Here is a 19,066-nt window from a genome sequence, read left to right as displayed (position 1 = left end):
CCAAAATTTGAGATTTTTCCAAGGGGTACCCCTTACGATTTTTTCAAATTTTGGCCAAAAATTTTTATTTTTTAAAATTGATCGTATGACGCTTTCCTTATGTATTTTGACCTCAGGAACACGAATCCGTTGTCGAAATTGAGCTACGAATTTTTCCCTTCGAGATATCCTCAAATTTATGCCAAAAAATGCGAAAAAATGGGGATAACTCGGCCATTTTTGCAGATAGATGAATTTTTCCTTCGGATTCGGATTCCTGAGCTCAAATTACATTAATATAGACTGGAAAATCAATTTTTTATTTTTGACCCCAAAAAGCTGAAAATTGGCGATAACTCGGTCAATTTCAGAGATAGATTATTTTTTCTTTCAGATTTGGATTCCTGAGGTCAAATTGCGTTAAAAAAGTGTAATACAATCAATTTTTAAACTACTTCATTTCTGGCCCAAAAATTGAAAAAATCCAAAGGGATACCCCTTGGAATTTTGACGATTTTGGTTGAAAATCAACATTTTTCGTCGGGGTTTTCTATGCTATTCTTATTTTTACTGAGCTCAGGAATCCGAATTCACAAGTTAAATTGATCTATCTATAAAATTGATTGAGTTACCGCCAATTTATCAACCCAAAAAGTGAAAAATCAAGGATATCTCGATGAGATTTATTGCCAACGCGGTCGAGATGAAAAAAATGAGATCCAAAAAAAAGAGAGAAGCAGAAAATTCAAGAAAGAAAGAATATAAATGAAAATACTTACACTATGGGTACGAAAATATATCCATATGTGCATATGGATATAGAAAATTGCAGTTGACCTGCATTCGTTTTAATTGCGAAACATGTATAGTAATACATTCTCCTCCCCTTTCTCATTGAAAGACGAAAAAATAGAGGAAAAAAATACTCAAAAAAAGGATAGAGAAAGAGAGAGTACATATATACCTATACGTCATCGTATCACATCGTATCACGTGACACAGCGTCGAAGAATCGATCGAATATATCGTACATACCATACCTATACCTATATGTATAAATATAGTGTAGGCAATCTTCGAATAGGTAGTATAGAAAAGGATCGTATGAAATTAGATAATGTACATGATAGAAAAAAAAAGGAAAAAAAAAAAACAAAATCGGAATTGAAATCAAATAGATATAAATAATGCATGATTTTTATCCGCCGTGCGCCACACACAGCACATAAGTATATGTATGTATAATATCTACGATGCAGCATATATAGTATATAGTATTAATAACCATATGTATATGTATATACATGGAGATATAGATTATACAAATAAATAAAAATATATATATATACATATAATATGACAATAATACCAATAATAGTATAGTAACTAAAATGTAATTTGCTTGATAGATATGTATAATCGTGCTCACAGGGCATACAAACAGCTGGCACAATTGCACACCATGAAGGTATCCATGTAAACGGTTACAATGTACGTGTATGTATGTATAAATAGATATGTGATATCAAGGGCCGGTAAGCGAAGGGGCGAGCCCTTACTTTTGAGATTTTCCAATCAATCTTCTGGTCTAGAAATAAAATTACGTGGGTTACGCCCTTCTCGCGTATTTAGTCCCAGATAAAGAGGTATACATATATATATATATATATATATTATAGCATACATTCACATACAAAAGGTACTGGTAATGTATAGGTAGTTTCAAAAAGTTGTACACATTCATAATATGATGTGTAAGAAATTAAAAAAAAAACTAACGAAAGAACAGATAAGATAGAAATAATAAGATTTGAAAAGAACACAAAAAAAGAAGAACATTGATTCATCGAGCACCACGTTCTTGGCTGTGTCTGTGGAGGGGTGAGCCATTGATCCGTACTTTTTGGTTTTTGGCTCTTTTCCTTTGATATTTCGAAAATCTCGACGCGATTGGAGAAAGTGCACCGGTCATGCGGAGGTAGATTAAGAATTTTGTGAATATGGAGGCAATGAAAATAATAATAATTACATCGATGATACTCGCGTTTTTCGATCACTCCAAGAAGATTACTTTTAGTTTGATATTTTTCTTCCACCGTATGTGGTACCATCACCAAATAATATATGGGAGGTGTATAATATATGGATAGGCATGATAACATCGAGAACACCGTTATTATAGAAACAAGAGCAAAAACACATCGAAACACAAACCAGGGTGACGATATTTTGAGTCACCTGCAATTTTTAATTTCGAGTCTCTCGTATCACGGAGATCAATGATTATCTTTGTTTAGGAAAAGCTCAGATTCTCGCGGAAATTCCGTAGCCTATTCCGGTTCCTAAGCGGAATTATAGCTCATCGAAGTTTTCAAGGGTTGTAAATAATCTTCTTTCTTTCATGGACGAGAATCGTGAAGTTTATTTGGCAATGCGACTCTTCTTTTTGTAATAGAACCGATTCTTTCGCGAATGTGTATATAAGATACATACAAGTACGTTATGAATGAAAAAAAGATGAATGAAAATTCGAACGTTAAGAAAAAAAATGCAGAAAATCCTTGATTTGTTTTTTCCTTCTTACCGGAAATCGAGTTTTCGACCCCGCGGGGACTTGATATTAAAAAATGAAATATTCAAAATATTTTCACCCCAATACGATAATGACGACAATTTAGAATAATTATAATAATAATGATAATTAATAATTAATATATCGAATATTCGAGCACATATTAATGGCCGCGTGCGATGCCTCCTCTCATCCAGATATTTAAGGCACACGGTTATTGTTATTATTATTATTATCATTATTATCATTATCATAATCATTGTTGCACATAAAACCCACAGGACTTTTGCGATTTTTTGAATGGTTTTTTTTTTTTAATTTTTTTTGTTCTCTTTGAATATAATTTAGCCAAGTGAGCTCCCTGCGACGGAAGTAATTGGCTACTGTACCTGTAGCAACAAGCCATTAGTGCAAAACAAATGAAGACAGACTTGACCACAACCACCAGGATTACTACCATGATCGGGGTGCTAAGGTTCTTCTTCTCTGATCCCCCTGTAAAATTTATTTCAAAAAACCATCACAACTTTATGTGAAGAAAATTATAATATCCTAACTTCTTTTCCGTTTTTTTTTTTTTTTTCAGACACTTATGGTAGAATTGAAAAAAGTAAATGTCAAGATCATCGTCATCTTCACCATCGTCGTCTGATTCGTTTAATTCGTCAGAGAAAAGAAGGGCGATATTAAATAATCTTTGTCACTTTCCCAATTCATTATAATAATTGATAGAGCCCGGATGGCAGTTTTCATTTTTCTTCTTTTTCTTTTTTCCTAAATTTTTGCATTTCACTATGAAATTCCCAAAGCCAGATTATAACGATATCTGATAATTCTTCTTTTTCCTTCTTCTCAATCTCATTTCAAATTTAACGGATACGTGATTCAAGTTTTCTTCTTTTTCTCTCTTTTCGTTCCGTTGATGAAATAATAATTCCTACAAACGCGTGCGGTTATCATTCGATCCCTGGCATGGCACAGAAAGAGAGAAAATAAATAAAAGATCGGAGCTTGCGCAGACAATGGAGCAGAATTACCCCATGTCTCTTTTAGTTCCATTCATTTTTTTTTCTCCCCCTGTAAATATGATTGAATTTTTTTCACGTCTTTCTTTTCTTTCTTTCTTTTTTCTTTTCACTGAACTACGGTACAATTAATGGAATCCACCGCATCGTTGTTATAGAATTATGCACGTATAATTGAAGTATTATTTAATCTCAGGTCGTTCGATGTGAATCGCGCGTTACCAAAATTACTGAATATCAAATTAAACATTGAACCGTGTAGCGATTTTGATTGAGTAAATTTTACGTCTTAATTCGTACGTATAAATTAATATGCGAAAGCTCTAAACCTTCGTCGAAATTATTTTTTCCAATGTTCGATCATATTTCTGTAAAGGATTTATGTTTTCGGCCCAACGATTTATATCGCGTACCTATAATCGTCCGCAACCGAATTTTCTAATTAACCAATCTGAGGATTATTTAATTCAAACACTTCGTATTGCGTGTAAATTCGTATAAAATGTGCGAACTCGTCGGAACCGTATAAAAGCAACGTTGGGAAATCTCAGGCCGTCTGAATCCAAAAGTTTCGACTTTTTAATTATTATTGTCAGATTTTTGGGACGTAACAACAAAAGCGTTGAATTCTAAGTGTCGGAGGCGACGACGACAGGCGGTGACCCTTTGCCCTTCAGTCTGGCTCGCGCGCGCGATGTTGCTTGCCTCGAATTTTATTTCGTATACACGTATAATACTCGTATACAAACGTAGATTATAAATATATACATGTGTATATATGAATACATAACACACACGCGCACACACTTTGTACAAATTTCTGCAAAGAACACGCGAGGGTTACGCGGTGCCGCCGCCCATCATCGTCCCACAAAGCGTCGAGACGCGCCGCGCCGCGCTATGTAAAACTAGGTGAGCTTTTTTCTTTTGATTTTCTTTTATTTTCCACGTCTTTTAGTTTCTCGCGGCGATTTTTTATTTGCATCAAGAAAAAAAGTAGACGAATGAGAAGAAGAAGAAGAAGAAGTGAGAAAAAAAATGTGAGAATAAAGAAAAATACATCGAATTGCTGGATCGGGGAGCTTAATTTGACTAGGTTTTTCCTCCCTTGTATATGAAAAAGTATACATTTTGTTGTCAAATACATGTATATACTTATGTATTAATAATCTTTGTTGTAGAGAAAGGTTGGTCACGCGAAAATAAGGGAAAAACGAGAAAGAAAAATCTCCCAATGTAATTCCGCACAGCTATAAAACGTTTTTTTTTCATTTCCCTCTCTTGGCGCGTTTACGCGTGAACCGTGCAAAAGAATTTCGCGGTGCAATCTAACTGAACAATAAAAGGAGAGAGAAAAAAATATTTTTAGTAAGAATAGAAAAAACGTATAATGTAAAACTACGATTACAAATTTATCTAAATTAATTCTCAACAAAAGGCTCTCATATATCGAATCGTACAACGGTACCATAATCTTGTTACGTATTAATATTTTTCCTACGTGGTTTCCTTTTTTTTTTTTTTGCTTTTTACTTCTTTTTGAGTTTTTTTTTCCTCCGCACACACCGCATCGCGTTACGTATCGTTTTTTTCCACGCCCTCTGACAATGATGAAAATAACAATGAAAATAACATCAACAATAATACATGAAGTTATTTTACAATGTGAATTTCGAATCGTAGACACGTCTTGTTCTGAGATTTTCCAATCACAGCGAAGAATGAAAAGGAAAATTTAGAGAACTATCGATAAATAGAATGTGGGTAGGCACACGTGCGGTCCACCATTTTCGTCTTTTCTCGGATCAGCAGAGATAAAAATTGATGAAATTCAAAAGAAAGGTGACAAAATATATGACAGAAATCAACGCATATACAGGGTTGGATTATACGACACACTTTTTCTATCAATCAATGTTCGAATTAATGACTTTCCTTTTTTTTTCGTCAACTGTATTTTGTGCACAGCTGATAGTACGACCCCAAACAGAGACTGTGAATATAGGTATACATGGAAGTACGTATATCTTCGTAATATAGATATTCAATAATATCAGCGAAACAAATTGCATATTTTAATTAATTAATTAATTAATACACTATATAGCTGATGCTGCATTAAATGGCGTAGAGTATAAAGATTATACTGCAATCCAATTTACAGTGGCGTGATCAATGGAGATGAAAACGGGGAATTGAAGGCCAAAAAAAAAAAAAAAAAATTAAAAAATTATCAACTGTAAAATAACAGTGTACGAAAAATGAATGATGAATAGAAATAATTCGAAATATGTACGCGTTACAAAAACAGGGGGGGAAATGGGGGAGCAGGGACGTTGGATGTTGCATCGCAAGTTGCATTCAATTTATACATATAAGTATCATATCCTTTTAAAACACGAATTCTGATCGAAGATACGAAAAAAGAATATAAGGCTGCAGTCGCGACTGGCAATAAATGGAATCGAAGTAACGCCGCAATGGAATGCAGTGCACGCTGATCGCCGTTATTCAATGCGAGCGTGTAAATTGTGATATGGAGGCAATGAAAATATTTTAACCGAACGAGTTGAATATTTGGTTGTTTAATTCGAAAGGAATGATTCGCAGCAGGTGGATTTGCAATACTCCGCATATACCTATCAAGGTATATCTTAATATCGTGGAAGTGCGGAACACCCTGTAAATATGATCATATGTTTCCATATGATGAGTTCGTGAAAATTTCGAATTACGATTCGCGCGTTAATTAGCGATAAAATGTATCAATTACGCATACGGATATGATCAATATCCCTTAATATACCATCGGACAGATGTACCTATTACATGACACGTACGTATAAGTATATGGATATCGCATATTTCCTGAAATTCCTGTAAATAAATATATAAAGTTATAAACTACACAAGCTATTGGAATTATTGTCAATCGCACAATGGATTTTGTATAGAATTCGTTCATTTTTTAAATATAAAATCATTCGTTATCAATGTCATATGAAATTAGAGCGTATATATTTTCAAAAATGTTGTAATTATTACTATCCGAATGATTGTAACAGAATCAAATAATTTTTCGACAATTGCGATTTCTGTTCTTTTTTTTTTTTCATCATCGTACTTCTTCCGTTTTTTGTCGTTTCTATTCGTATCGTGAAAAATTGAATAAATCCAGTGAATTTTTTCATTGAATTTCAATGACCGAGTTCGAAATCATTAAAAAGAAACAATCGTCAAATTTTATTGCTCCGCCCAACCTTCGCGTCAATATGTTTGATAATTTCTAAATTTGTCAATCGATACAAGGTAAGAACGACTCACCGTAGGGGGTTTCTTTCTTCGCCATTTTACTCTCTAGGTCAGATTTACCAGGCACTGGAGTGCTGGGTGTTGTGGGCCCTGCTGTTGTCAGCTCCTGAGCTATCGAGCAATCTGGCCCCGTCCAGCGATCGTTACAATAGCATTTATTTTTATTCGTGCACACCTGTTAGCGAGGGAGAAAATCGAAAAAAGAATGAAAACGATCTCCGGAAATACGTCCTATTATATTCGCAAAAGAATTCGGATATAAGTTAGAGAGAAGGAAGTGAACGAAACGGTCGAAAAACTTACTCCGTTTCCCGAGCATTCGGTGTCGCCGTGATTGGTAGGACATTTACCCTGATGCTCGTACGGAAAGCGACTCATGCATGTCTGATTGATGCATATCTGCGATTCAAATATAAAGAATATGAAATGAAAAGTATAAGACGAAAAAACATCGCGAATCAGACATTCTTGAAAATCGAATGAACATGATCGACTGGCCTCCTATTCGAGGTTTGGCTCGAGGGCTCGCGCTATTGATCAGAACTTTCCACTTTTTTTCAAAGGATAAACAGATTCTAGGGGCTTATCACCCTCGATTGATATTTTTAGGAGAACTCGCGCTTTCGATTATTTATACATAATTTTTCTCACCAGATTTTCGCCGCACGTAGTCCCGTCTCTAACAAGACCCATTCCAGGCATTTCTGAGCCTTGTACCGTGCCACTCGTCGACCTGTGGGATGAAATTGAGAGAACGAAGAACAGAAAGAAAAAAAAAGGGACAAAAAAACGAGAAAGAATGGAGTAACCCATTTTGAGTTTCGGTGAACCGATCCTGTTATTCGGGATCCGAATTCTACTCACTTGCATTCGTAGTCCTGTCCCCTCACGGATATTATTGCCCTTGAATAAAGTTGATCCATACCGGGAATGATCGGTTGCTTGTTCCCGGATTGACAATGCAGCGAACCGCATCGGATATTACTGGAACGATCGTTAGGCACGGTTTCGTGATAACGTATGACTAATAAATGATTTCGATACATCGCAGCGGGGCACTTTGCGTCAATTTTCAACGAGATTATTGAAGACAAAAAAAAAAACAGAAAAAACAACAACGACGAAAAACAGGTAAAATAGAAATTAAAAATATCGAACGGAGGGCTACGCCCGAATTCAATACGTCCAACGACGATCAAAGATAATCGACAACGAATGTCAACGCTTTGATCTCGCAGAGCTGAATTAGTACGAAATTAAGTTTATAATCCGCTCTAACTCTATCGTACTTTACCACTACACGAGTACGTTCAGATATGTTGAAATGTCTCCTCTTGACGTCATACGTGTCATATTATTGACACGGATACGCTTCGAGTGGAGGGCATGCGTGATATTTAATTTCGAATCGAACGCCGTTAAGGGATCAACGGTTTTTTTGCTGCGAAAAATTTCGAATGGCCGTGAATTCGCCACCGCGACGCAATTCCGTGAGTCGCGGACGGTTCGACTTTCGCGATGACCTTGTTCCGGTCTTCTACCTTCGCTCGGAATCGGGGAAAGCGTTCGGATAAACAAGTATCAAAGAGATACGTACTCAGCTTCGCATTTGACGAGATGACCATCGGCATTGGTTCCGCAGTGTCCGTTGATCGAACCTCTCGAGTTGAAGTGTTCGAAGCATTGCTTGTCCGCTGCAACGCCTCCGTAGCCCCATAGCTGTTGGCACTGGAAATTCAGCGCGGGGCAGAAACCGTCGAAGCAATATCCGTTCTTGTTACCACATGGACTTCCGTTTTTCTTGTAGACGTCGGCCGGGCACTGTCCCGATTCCCCAGAACATACTTCGGAAAGGTCGCACTCGTTTGTTGACTCCCGACAAACAACGCCCCGAGCACGAAACTGAATCGATACACAACTTGGAATTACGAGCCGTTACACTACACATCTCTTCCCTTGCGCCACACCATTTCATACGGTGTACATAATACATATATATATATATACATACATATATATATATATATACGTATGTACATCGTACAACTGTATAGGTACGCTATACGTCAACGTATAACGAGGTACACATAGGCGTACACAGGTGTATATACGAGTATAACGTGTACCCAGGTATGTACGTGCCTCTATACATCAAAATCTACTCTGTACGAATATCCGCGAGAACATTCGAGAACATCCGGCGGGATGTCCCGCTAAAACTCAATCTTCTCCCTTGATCTTCCATCTCTTTTTTGCTCTCGGAGAGATCATTCGAAATATTCCCCTCCCTGTCTCTTTCCCTCCCTTCCGCACTCCCCCGTCCCCCCCCCCCCCCCCCCCCGCCCCGCGTTTCTATCCTCCTGAATTTCCACATCGACAAATTGACGTCACTCGGATAGCCAGACACACGAGAGAATTGTTAGAAAAGGGTGCGGATTGGTTATACTGCCGGTTAAAATCCATCGTCAAACAGTTACGGAACTCGGAATCTAACGAGGTTCCGAGTCAATTAATCTGCACCTAATCGATCGTTGTTGAATTTTGTCAACGGGGCGACAGATACGACTGGCTTTTGCGTACAACGTATACATCGCGGGAAATTTTCCAAATCCCCCGGGATATCGATTAAAACGTTATTAAAATTTTATTTTTCTCTTTTTGTTTGTTTGTTTATGTTTTGGTTTTTTTTTTTTTTTTTTCACCCACGTACCTTGCAATTTTCGCAGCACGGGCCTCCGGCGCACTGGGCTTTCGAAGTGAGTGCGCAAGTAATTGGATCGCAGCATGGATCTTTTTCGTGACAATCGTCGATCGTGCCGCAATCGCAGACCTCGCCGGCGTCTATCTTCTTGTTACCGCAAGTGCCGGTCACCGATGGTGCGAGCTGAAAATCCGTGAAATAAAAATTTAACGAACGATTTCGCGATAGTGGCGAAAGTATCGTTCTCCTTTTTTTTCTCAACTATTCAAGAATTTGAATTCGCTCATTCGACAGAACACCCGAACACCGTGTCAACGACCTTGAGAGTAACGCTTGTAACCTTGGATGGGAAATGGGTAAACTGTGGTACGGTTTCATTAGGTCGTATCTCACGATAAAATATACCGCGGTAAACCCTGCATAGGGAAAAAAAGGGTGCCGAAAGAGGTGAACTAAAAGAGCCTTTCGCGAACGGTCGACCTTCGTCGGGCCCGCCCATCGCCGTCGTGTATAAAAAAAAAAACGTAACGAAAGTTTATAGATCGTAAAATTTATGGTCGAGGAAGTAGTCGTTTATTTATAGTTTTAGGTTTAGGTACTCGCGCACTCAAAGTAGGTACACTTACGCACGTACCGTATGGTACACTCTCACCTCGTTCGGTTTGTTCAGCAAGCAAATTCCGCGAGCATTTCTCAGTGCGTCTTCGTAGTCGGATTTACTGCATTCGGAGAACTTGTAGGGCTGGACATTGTCCACCCCAACGATGGACTGCGCCATTATGCAACCGTGCCAGTCTCTGCATACGCATTGCTCACCTGAAAATGTGAATATTTATGGAGAATATAGGAAGCCGACGATTTCCCTGTTTCGTTATCTTACGTCCGTTGTCGTGATCCATTCCGATGTTGTGGCCTATCATGTGAGCCATCGTTCCGGCGACCAGGTGAGGTTCGTAGCTATTGAGGTCGACGCTGATGCCGACCGATGTCTGAGAGCAAACGGTGTTCGGCGCGGCGATTCCGGATTCTCCGTGAAAAGTTTCACCCCTGATAATCGGTACGGTAAGAGAAAACAATAACGCCGAGTTATCCGTCTGCGTTCGAAATTTTGCTTTTTTTTCTTTACAGAAAATAGGTATGTCTAGTTGACATTCTCAGCCGTGAAAAGGTCAAATAATTTCGTACGCCCGAACCCAACGCCCTTTTCCTCACCTCCCCTCCTCCCTCCCCTACATGAACGCATGTCTGTAAGCGACATCCTCCGAATTCTCACGCCAGAGGGTGAAAATTACCGGAAACTTGTTCGCACTACGGCATATAAATTGAATCGCGAGTTTCTTCGAAATGATTTTTTTTTCTTCTACTTTTTTTTTTTTTCAACTTACACGGACTGACGCGTTATTTCCGGTCGTACGTTGGATAATTTTGATATTTTACTTTACCGCAGGGTGCGAGGGGTGCGGGGACGCGAGAGAATGCTTTTCCAGCTCGGGCTGGGCCTCGGTTGTTTAATGAAAATGTGAAGAAAAAAATGTAACAGAAAAATCATAATCTCGCACGGAACGGCTACCCCCGTTCTACCCCGATGAGTGCTTCGTCCAACTTTTCAAAATGACCTTTGAAATCCGTCTTATTACCAAGTTGCGGAGAAAGCACTCACGAAGCTTGTCGGAGAATTCGTTAAGTCGGGGGTTTCGTCGGCGTTAGAGAAGCAGAATCCTAATACTTAAATTATAACAAAGTATTCCACGTCGTACGAAATTCGGACCAGTAATATTAACCCCTCGCCATTTTTCTTCGCCAAGTTGGTCTCGTGCGGGGAGCTTTTTTTTTTTTATTTTTCTTCAAAATTCGCACGCAGCGAAGCGGGGAGGGGGAAAATTTCGTACTCACGTGAGTAACTGGGTCGTGTCTTTTCCGACATTGAATAGTTTCCTCTTCGTGTAATCGTCGAAATTATGGAGCGCCTTGAGAATTTCACCGGTTTCATTTATCGGCGCCTGGTTGGTACCTTGCCACGTTTCTATGTAAACCACGGAAACCCTCGTGTTCAGCGTACGATAATACTGAAACAAAAATAGGGGAAAAATACCGCGCGGTTCCGTCATCTTGCGCGTTCGTAAATTTTTTCGAACATTATTCAAACCACGCCGGATTATTTCATATATATATATACGTGTGCTCTGCGCCACGGGCAAACTTTGGACGTAAGTTTTGAACAATATATTAGTTTTCTACGAATTTGCAAAATTGGGAAGGAAACCCCCGAGTAAAATTTTCCACATTCAGCAATTGATGCAAATTCTTACGACTAATACTGTAATTGACCAACGCTCGTGAGAGCAAAGTTTCCGATCTCGAACGCTGCTGGGTAACAAGTTTTCGTAAAAACTTACCAAGTCCGCGATGTTAGCAACTTGTATAGCATCGTAGACAACTTGTAATCTCGTACTGCCGTTCCTTTTTTCGAACTGTGACACAAAATATCCATTATTAATGCCGGACAACTTTTACTATTTTTCGAGTTTCAATAAGTTCTAGCGGAAAAGTATTTATTCCGCAACGGTGTTGAACGAAATTGAAATTTATTCAAGTTACGGTACCATGGCCTTGTCTATAACCATCGCGGTCTCGATGTACTTCGTGGCTTCTCTGACGTCCCGTTTGTATCGGCTAAAAGTTATATCTTCGGCGAGATTGACGATGTGTTTTTGTCGTCGGCTTTTTGCAGGTGGTAATTTAGGATTCGCCGAATTCGCGCACCCCTTGTCAGCCTTTGTACGAGCTTCAAATATGACGTGTGGATGTTTCTGCTAAAAGAGAGGTATGTATATAGTCTGAATTCTGCGTAAAATGTGCCTCGACGAACCGAAATGGCCGCAACGCGGTAGTTCGCCCCGCCGATAAATATCGTCTACCGGAATAATAAAACGTTTTCCTTTGTCTTCTTCTTCCTCGGCCGCGAGAGATTGATGATGCCCTTTCTTCCTCAATCCGAATTTATAAGTTTTCAAAAAAAGACCGAAGATTACATCGCGTCACTATCGCGGCGTCGTAGCAGCACCTCGTTCGAATATCCTTTTTATCCTCGCTTTTTCGTTTATTCGTTTTTTCCCTCTCTATTTCTCTCTCTCTCTCTTCTCACCCTTGGAAGGAACAATTTAGCGAGCGGGGAAAAAGCAACGAGGAACGTCTGCGCGGGCCCATTAATTATCCGCGGAAGTAAAAAGGTGATAAAAGGTCAGAACCAGACTCGATCCCAACTTGACGCGAGCTGACCGGCGGCTCAAGCCCTCAGATTTTTGGATCCCCCAAGTTTTTACTATAAAAACCTTAAAACTTCGTCGTTTTTCGAACGCTCGGCCGCCGCGCTAAACCATCGAATTATCCAACGGTACAAAAGAAGGCCCAGCAGTTATATAACGTATATATATACGCGCAAGGGTAGCGACCTGTAGTATAAGATTAATTATTCTTAGCTAATAAAATACCGCGAGACTTCAAACCGCGCTTTTTACTGTAAAATAACGTAAGAGCCCGCGGAGCAAAAAACTCATCTCGCGTAATCTGATTATACGCACGTCTGCAGTTTTTCTCTACGCATCGGATCGATTCACTTTTTACCGCGCTCGAATTGGATAAGAAAATTGTTGCGCGAAGCTTGTACAGCTCAAACATCCTCCGCTTTTTCAGTTCTGTCGCTACAGCGCCGCGTCCCTCAAAAATTACGTATACTTTTTTCACAAATTATCCAATATATATCCGTTCGATTTTACTGACCGACATGTCACCGCCGTAGAAAGGATGCATAACGAATGTTTCGTTGCCCAAATGGATGACCCCGCTCACTCCGTCGCAGGTATGAAAGGCCGCACTTGCACCCGGATAATCCTTGACGGTTCCATGATAAAAGCAGTGTTCGATTTCCTAAAAAAAAAAAATTTCACTCGAGTAAATAATTGTGATATTCACCAGGCACCGGGTATATCCGCTATGTATTCACCTGTTTCGATACTTGTTCCGCACCATTTGGAAAGTGGTGCCTTTGAACCAAATTCGGTGCTAAAAGTTGCCTGAAATCACAATCATCATTGTACGTATTTTCCTCCTTCTCCTTAGGATTTTTTTTCTGCGATTCACTGAACATGGATAATATTGGTATAATTTCTTACGTATTTAATTCTAAGTCTAGTCGAAATTTGTGATTGAAGGCCTTGAGAAGAATTGATGTCCGATGATAGTGTTTTCCAGTCTGAAAAATAACGACGTATGGAAAGAAAAAAACAAATCATAGTCAACAAATTATTTCTACGACGTTAAAATCCAGTTATTTAAAAAATTTCTTTCCAGAAAACTCTTACGCGTAATCGTCCTCTCTGACCCTGGTAATTGTTATCTCCCATGTGTCCGTTTCTCGGTGGATTCTGGAACAGATATGTAGAAAAACTGGTGAACAAAAAAAAAAAAATAGACGAAATAAAAAAAAAAAGATGTGGGAGAGTACACGTATATGTGTATAATACAAGAAAAAAGAAATGGAGGTGAGATAAAACGAGGGGAAAAAAATAAAAAAATAAGAAATCTACCGTCGCGAGCTCGTGATACACCACACCTGAAAAGTTTCCTCTCGTCGACGTGTCATTGTCTAAAAATAATCGTCGGATGGTACGTATATATATATAGATGTCCAAGTGTTTATATAGATAAGTCTGTAGATATTTCTGCAAGAAACAAGCGATTCGCGAATTTCGGTCGTTGCCGATTCTACTAGGAGGGAGCGGAGGGTCGAGCTATCGTAGGAAAACTCCACTGACAGATGTATCGACTTTCCGACAAAGCCACGTTCAACGCTGTCGTCTCGATATGTATAGGTACAAGTACGGGTGGGTATAGATACAGGTACGTACGTAGGTATACACGTACATCTTTCGATATACCCACGTATATCGGAGCCAAAAAACTTTTTCTCAGGACTCTTATGTACTCTACTATATGTACATATACACATACCTATATATATACGGAGGGAGACCATAACGCGACCGACTCTCATCTCACCCTCTTCGCTCTACAGTTTCTTTAAACTTTTACTACGTGTATTGGATTACCCAGAGACCTTTGGGAATAGAACTATATGTACGCGAACGGACGTTCTCCCATGGACGCGAGATAGAGGTAAAAAGAAATAGAAATAAAAATGAAGATAGGAGAAAGAAAAAAAAAAAAAAACTGTCTGATTTCACCGAAAAAAACTTTTCCCACCGACCCCTTATACCTTCGGGATCGCTATAGACTGTATCCACTAATTTATCTGTGGGGGTTTTTTTTTATTCCTCCGCTTACAGTCACAACAGATCAAAAGGCGAATTAATAAATTCTCACCTTCGCTCCAACTTCTCTTGTGGAAATTCCCATCTTCTCGTGATGCCGCAACTGTACCGGATAGATGATCTGATAATAATGAGCCCCAATATTTCGTACTAGCTCTTGGTTTTGGCGATATTCTCGAAGTAATCTCTCGACCTCACCTGAAAAATTCGATCAATCCGATAATTCACCATTCGAATAAGTGACTCCTTCCACTCTTACGAAACGAGGGGGTAAAAGATTGGGAATATTCCCCGTGCTCGCGGTCAAGGGATATCCACGTGTTTGCGCCGCCATTTCGGTGACCCGTTTCATCAATTTATTGTGCGTCGTCGTTTACTGGCTTTACTTCTTCGTGCCAGAGGTTGGCGAAATTCTAGATGCGAGCTCCGCCGAATCGGCACTCGAATCCGCAAGTGATTATTTCACTCGGGGTGATGTAAAAAAGTATTAACAGATATGAGGATATATTTCCGGGTTACGCGGATGACGCGGCGAACAGACGGGTGGAGATACGGAGAGAGAGAAGAAAAAAAAAAAAAAAAGGGTCGGTACGGCGGAACGGATCGAAAGATAGGAATAATAGTTTATCCCGATCGGAGTGGTAGAAATGGGGGGTTTGAAAATCGAGCGCATTGTTCGTCTCGGAAAAATAAATCTACTTCTCATTCTTCCATTTACGAATTTCGCAAAGGTTCGCCGCTATTCAACCGTCCTCCCTCGAGTAACAACACACTCCGGAGATCATTGAGCTGCCACATTAATCACTCGAGTTAGGTTGGCCGCCTCCCACCGAGAACACGACCTTCTCTCATCTATACGTCCACTTCCACCGTCTTCGCATTACGTACATAGCTACCTAAATATGTATGAATATCTACCACTTCCCCCTCCCATATCTTTTGTACGCGCGCACACACACACACACGTCTGCGAAGCAACCCCCTTTCTCCACAAATCTTAGAGTAGCACGGCCCTCCCGTAGATGCCCTTTTTTTTCAGACACGGCGCCAAACAACAAAGCCCCGTGTGATCGATCTATGCAAAATCAGCTCCACTTGGATACACGGAGAGGTGTGTGCAAGTGTATTTTAATATCGCGTTTATTCGCGTCGAATTGCAACGGAGAATTCAAATATTTGATAGAAAAAAAAAAATTTCATATCGCCGCGTTTGAAGAAGTTTTTTTCTGAAATTGCCGCAGCAGCAAAGCTATATATATATATACATAGCAGTTCACCCAGTTGCGAACTTACACATCGCGTTTCGTATTCGTACACCTGCATATATCCCAACTCTATATATATACATATAGATCTAAAAAGCGTGACGACTTTTCAATTATGCTGCAGGCACCCTGCGGGAGCGGCGTCAAATTAAACTTGACACCGAAAATCAATGCGCATGTCGCGTACGCGAATATTGCATCCTCAATTTTATGCACGTAATCACCTGTCCCGGTAAACGTTACGTAACGTGTAAGTAGACAAAATTGTGAACGGAGTCGAACGATATGACCGCGACAAAAAGAACGAACGGTACAATTTGCCCCGGGGCTGTTCGGATCCCGGGCACTTCCAGTTTCAAAATGGCAGCCGCTGAGCCTCGGGATCTGCATCTCTCAGGGAGGGTTTTCCAGCTATCGCATTTTAGATGTCTTTTTTTTTTTTTTTTCTTTTTTCCGCAAGGTTGAATCGCCCTCGCGTAATATCGTGAATTACAGGGCGAACGAGTCCGCGTGTGCGGACATTGAGTTTAGCGCGAATAATTAGCAGCTGTGCATGAGAAAATTACTTGAAGTAGGTACAGGTGGAGGAAGGGTAGGAAGGCGGTTGACCACCGTGTACGAGACAATTGAGAGAGATTCGGGGAGTGGTGGTGGGTGTGCGCATGGGTAGCTAAAAGTGACATATGCAATAACGTATGTTACGCGAATGCGTTGATATAATATAACGTAATTACAAGTGGTACGTCTGTAATTCACATTCGCGTATACCTGTACGTACTTATTATACATATGTTTCCCGTGGATACACGCGTATCGTACATACATGTACATAACGTTCCAACACCCCTTGCTCGTTGGGTACACAGAAACGGATTTGACAAAGTACGTAATGTTTTATGCATTAAAAACAGACAAAGTGGATCGTATACACTACGCGGCGGCGTGATTACGAATTTTAATTCGGAAGAAGGAAAAAAGGAATTAAAATAACAAAACAACCGCGAGTGGCGGAGACGAGAGACAAAAAATAAATGAATATATATATATAGAAAAAATCGCGAAAACCTCAAAGCGCGCGGAAGATCGAGATTCCCGTCGAACGAAGTTTTCGCTAGATTTTGCGTTTTTCTTAAGCTCGTTATTTTCATTTGAAACTGAAAAGACGGTTCTCTCGTCGGAGTTTTGGTTTTTTTTTTTTTTTTGTTTTTTTTTTCCACTCACCAACAGGACTCTCTTCATTCCAAAAGGAATCATCTAAGGTATAGTCGGCTTCTGAAACATAGAAGTGAAAATGATTAGCTTCGCGAGAAGAAAAGAAAAAAAAATAAAAAAAAAAAGGAAAAAGATCAATTTCCAAAGGTGTACTCCGTTCAGCGATGGTACCTCCTGCGGAATCTTCGTCGCCTCGTTCGAGACGTGAAAACTGATGAATTTTTAACCCCCTCAGCGAACCAACGGTACGAAATTAAACGAAGGGGGTTGAGGAGCGAAACTTGCAAACTGTGAAAATTGTGACCCAATATTTGTACGTTCCTCGTCCACTTCAATCGCATCCGGGTATACGCCAAAAATAAAAGAGTGCATAATTGGAGTCTACCGCAATTAACGAAAATTTTTCTCGAATCGGATTCGCGTGAATATATTTACGATATAAAATTTCGCCAAATCTGGGGCTACGATTAGTCGTAACGATAAAAATCACCACTTTCCAGAATTTTTCGAATCTTATCGTTCCCTTCTACCGTTATTCATTTATTCAAATGGTCTTACTTTCATTTTCATCCTCTATTCTGTTTATTTTTACGTAGTAATTTACGGAGATTTGCGTATCGATGTAATCTCTCTTTTCGTCGTAACGAACGGGGCGTTAAATTCTAATCGGTTTACGCTGGATAATTTACGCCGGAGTTTCGGGAATGAAAAATACACTGAAATATCGTTTTTTCTTTCCTTCTATACTTGTATGATTATTTTTTTCAGCTCAGGATGAGGAAAACGTGTATTTTAGGTACACAGGGTTATACAGAGACATGTCAACGTTCAGAATATCATAGAGTTCGGTACAATCGATTATCCTCGTTAACTTCAATCGGAAGTTTAATTCGTCAAGATATCCTCAGAGGCGGACGTGGTCGGCGTGCTTGTTGCAGTTCATCTTGAGTATTACCACCGCGGTTATACGCAACCGGTCAATAAAACATGATATGAAACTTGCACAACTTGTATAAGATCGCTGAAACTTTATCTCATAAACAAGAAAGAGCGTATCGAGGTGTGGGTGTGTGAGGTAGAACCCAACGAGAGGAAATTCGCAAAAACGACGTCTCAGAATTTTGCGCTTGATCCGAGAAATTTTTTTTCTCAAAAGTAGGTACGTACAAGAAGACGTTTTTTCCCTACGAAATATTTTTCGGCGCTCTCTGCTACCCTTACCTACACATCATGCGATTCCGACGAACATCGACCCAATTAATATAACCGATCCCTTGAAATCCGATGAAAAATTTATCCTGGAAATTGATAATTACACTAATTTGAAAGGCTTTCTAGCCACTTATAGACTCGAACAGCTTACATATACACATATATGTATTATACACGGTTCTTTCTCTCCGCACATCACGGCTTTTAGGGGCGAAACAGACGGGAGTAGAGCGAGCCGCTCCACCCTTTTTGGCACGTCAAATTCTCCCTTAACTTTGGTAAAATATCATCCGCGGTTTTTTTTTGCACCACCTTTTTTCCGCCTCGTATACTAATTCCACTTTTACGTATGCACATGTCGGTGCGCGTGTACCCAACGACCGACCGGACCTAATTCCCATATCAGTTAATTGCAGCCTCATATTTTATGTAATATTTTACGTACCTACGTACGGATC

At 39.6% G+C, this 19,066-nt stretch overlaps 1 protein-coding gene across 11 annotated transcripts in view; it reads right to left on the bottom strand.

Moving 5' to 3' along the window:
• LOC105690110 (disintegrin and metalloproteinase domain-containing protein 11) overlaps nt 1–19,066 on the bottom strand; it is a 43,956-nt gene that overhangs the window by 11,247 nt on the left and 13,643 nt on the right. For 7 of the 11 annotated variants that reach the window (XM_048653413.1, XM_048653416.1, XM_048653415.1 and 4 more), the window contains 17 exons: nt 17,406–17,456; nt 14,972–15,117; nt 13,951–14,013; nt 13,762–13,841; nt 13,593–13,662; nt 13,370–13,516; nt 12,193–12,402; nt 11,986–12,060; nt 11,483–11,655; nt 10,470–10,636; nt 10,242–10,405; nt 9,599–9,772; nt 8,486–8,790; nt 7,753–7,872; nt 7,540–7,621; nt 7,192–7,287; nt 6,901–7,063 (listed from right to left, as the gene is read on the bottom strand). In XM_048653413.1, the coding sequence (XP_048509370.1) occupies nt 6,901–7,063; nt 7,192–7,287; nt 7,540–7,621; nt 7,753–7,872; nt 8,486–8,790; nt 9,599–9,772; nt 10,242–10,405; nt 10,470–10,636; nt 11,483–11,655; nt 11,986–12,060; nt 12,193–12,402; nt 13,370–13,516; nt 13,593–13,662; nt 13,762–13,841; nt 13,951–14,013; nt 14,972–15,117; nt 17,406–17,456 (2,286 nt within the window). Of the gene's footprint in view, nt 1–2,940; nt 3,047–6,900; nt 7,064–7,191; nt 7,288–7,539; nt 7,622–7,752; nt 7,873–8,485; nt 8,791–9,598; nt 9,773–10,241; nt 10,406–10,469; nt 10,637–11,482; nt 11,656–11,985; nt 12,061–12,192; nt 12,403–13,369; nt 13,517–13,592; nt 13,663–13,761; nt 13,842–13,950; nt 14,014–14,971; nt 15,118–17,405; nt 17,457–19,066 lie in introns of all 11 variants that reach the window. The other 4 variants (XM_048653417.1, XM_048653424.1, XM_048653419.1 and 1 more) reach the window with 3 other exon arrangements.

Source organism: Athalia rosae, chromosome 3, assembly GCF_917208135.1.
Source record: "Athalia rosae chromosome 3, iyAthRosa1.1, whole genome shotgun sequence".
Taxonomy (NCBI): domain Eukaryota; kingdom Metazoa; phylum Arthropoda; class Insecta; order Hymenoptera; family Athaliidae; genus Athalia; species Athalia rosae.
This window is presented reverse-complemented; position numbering and strand designations above follow the sequence as displayed.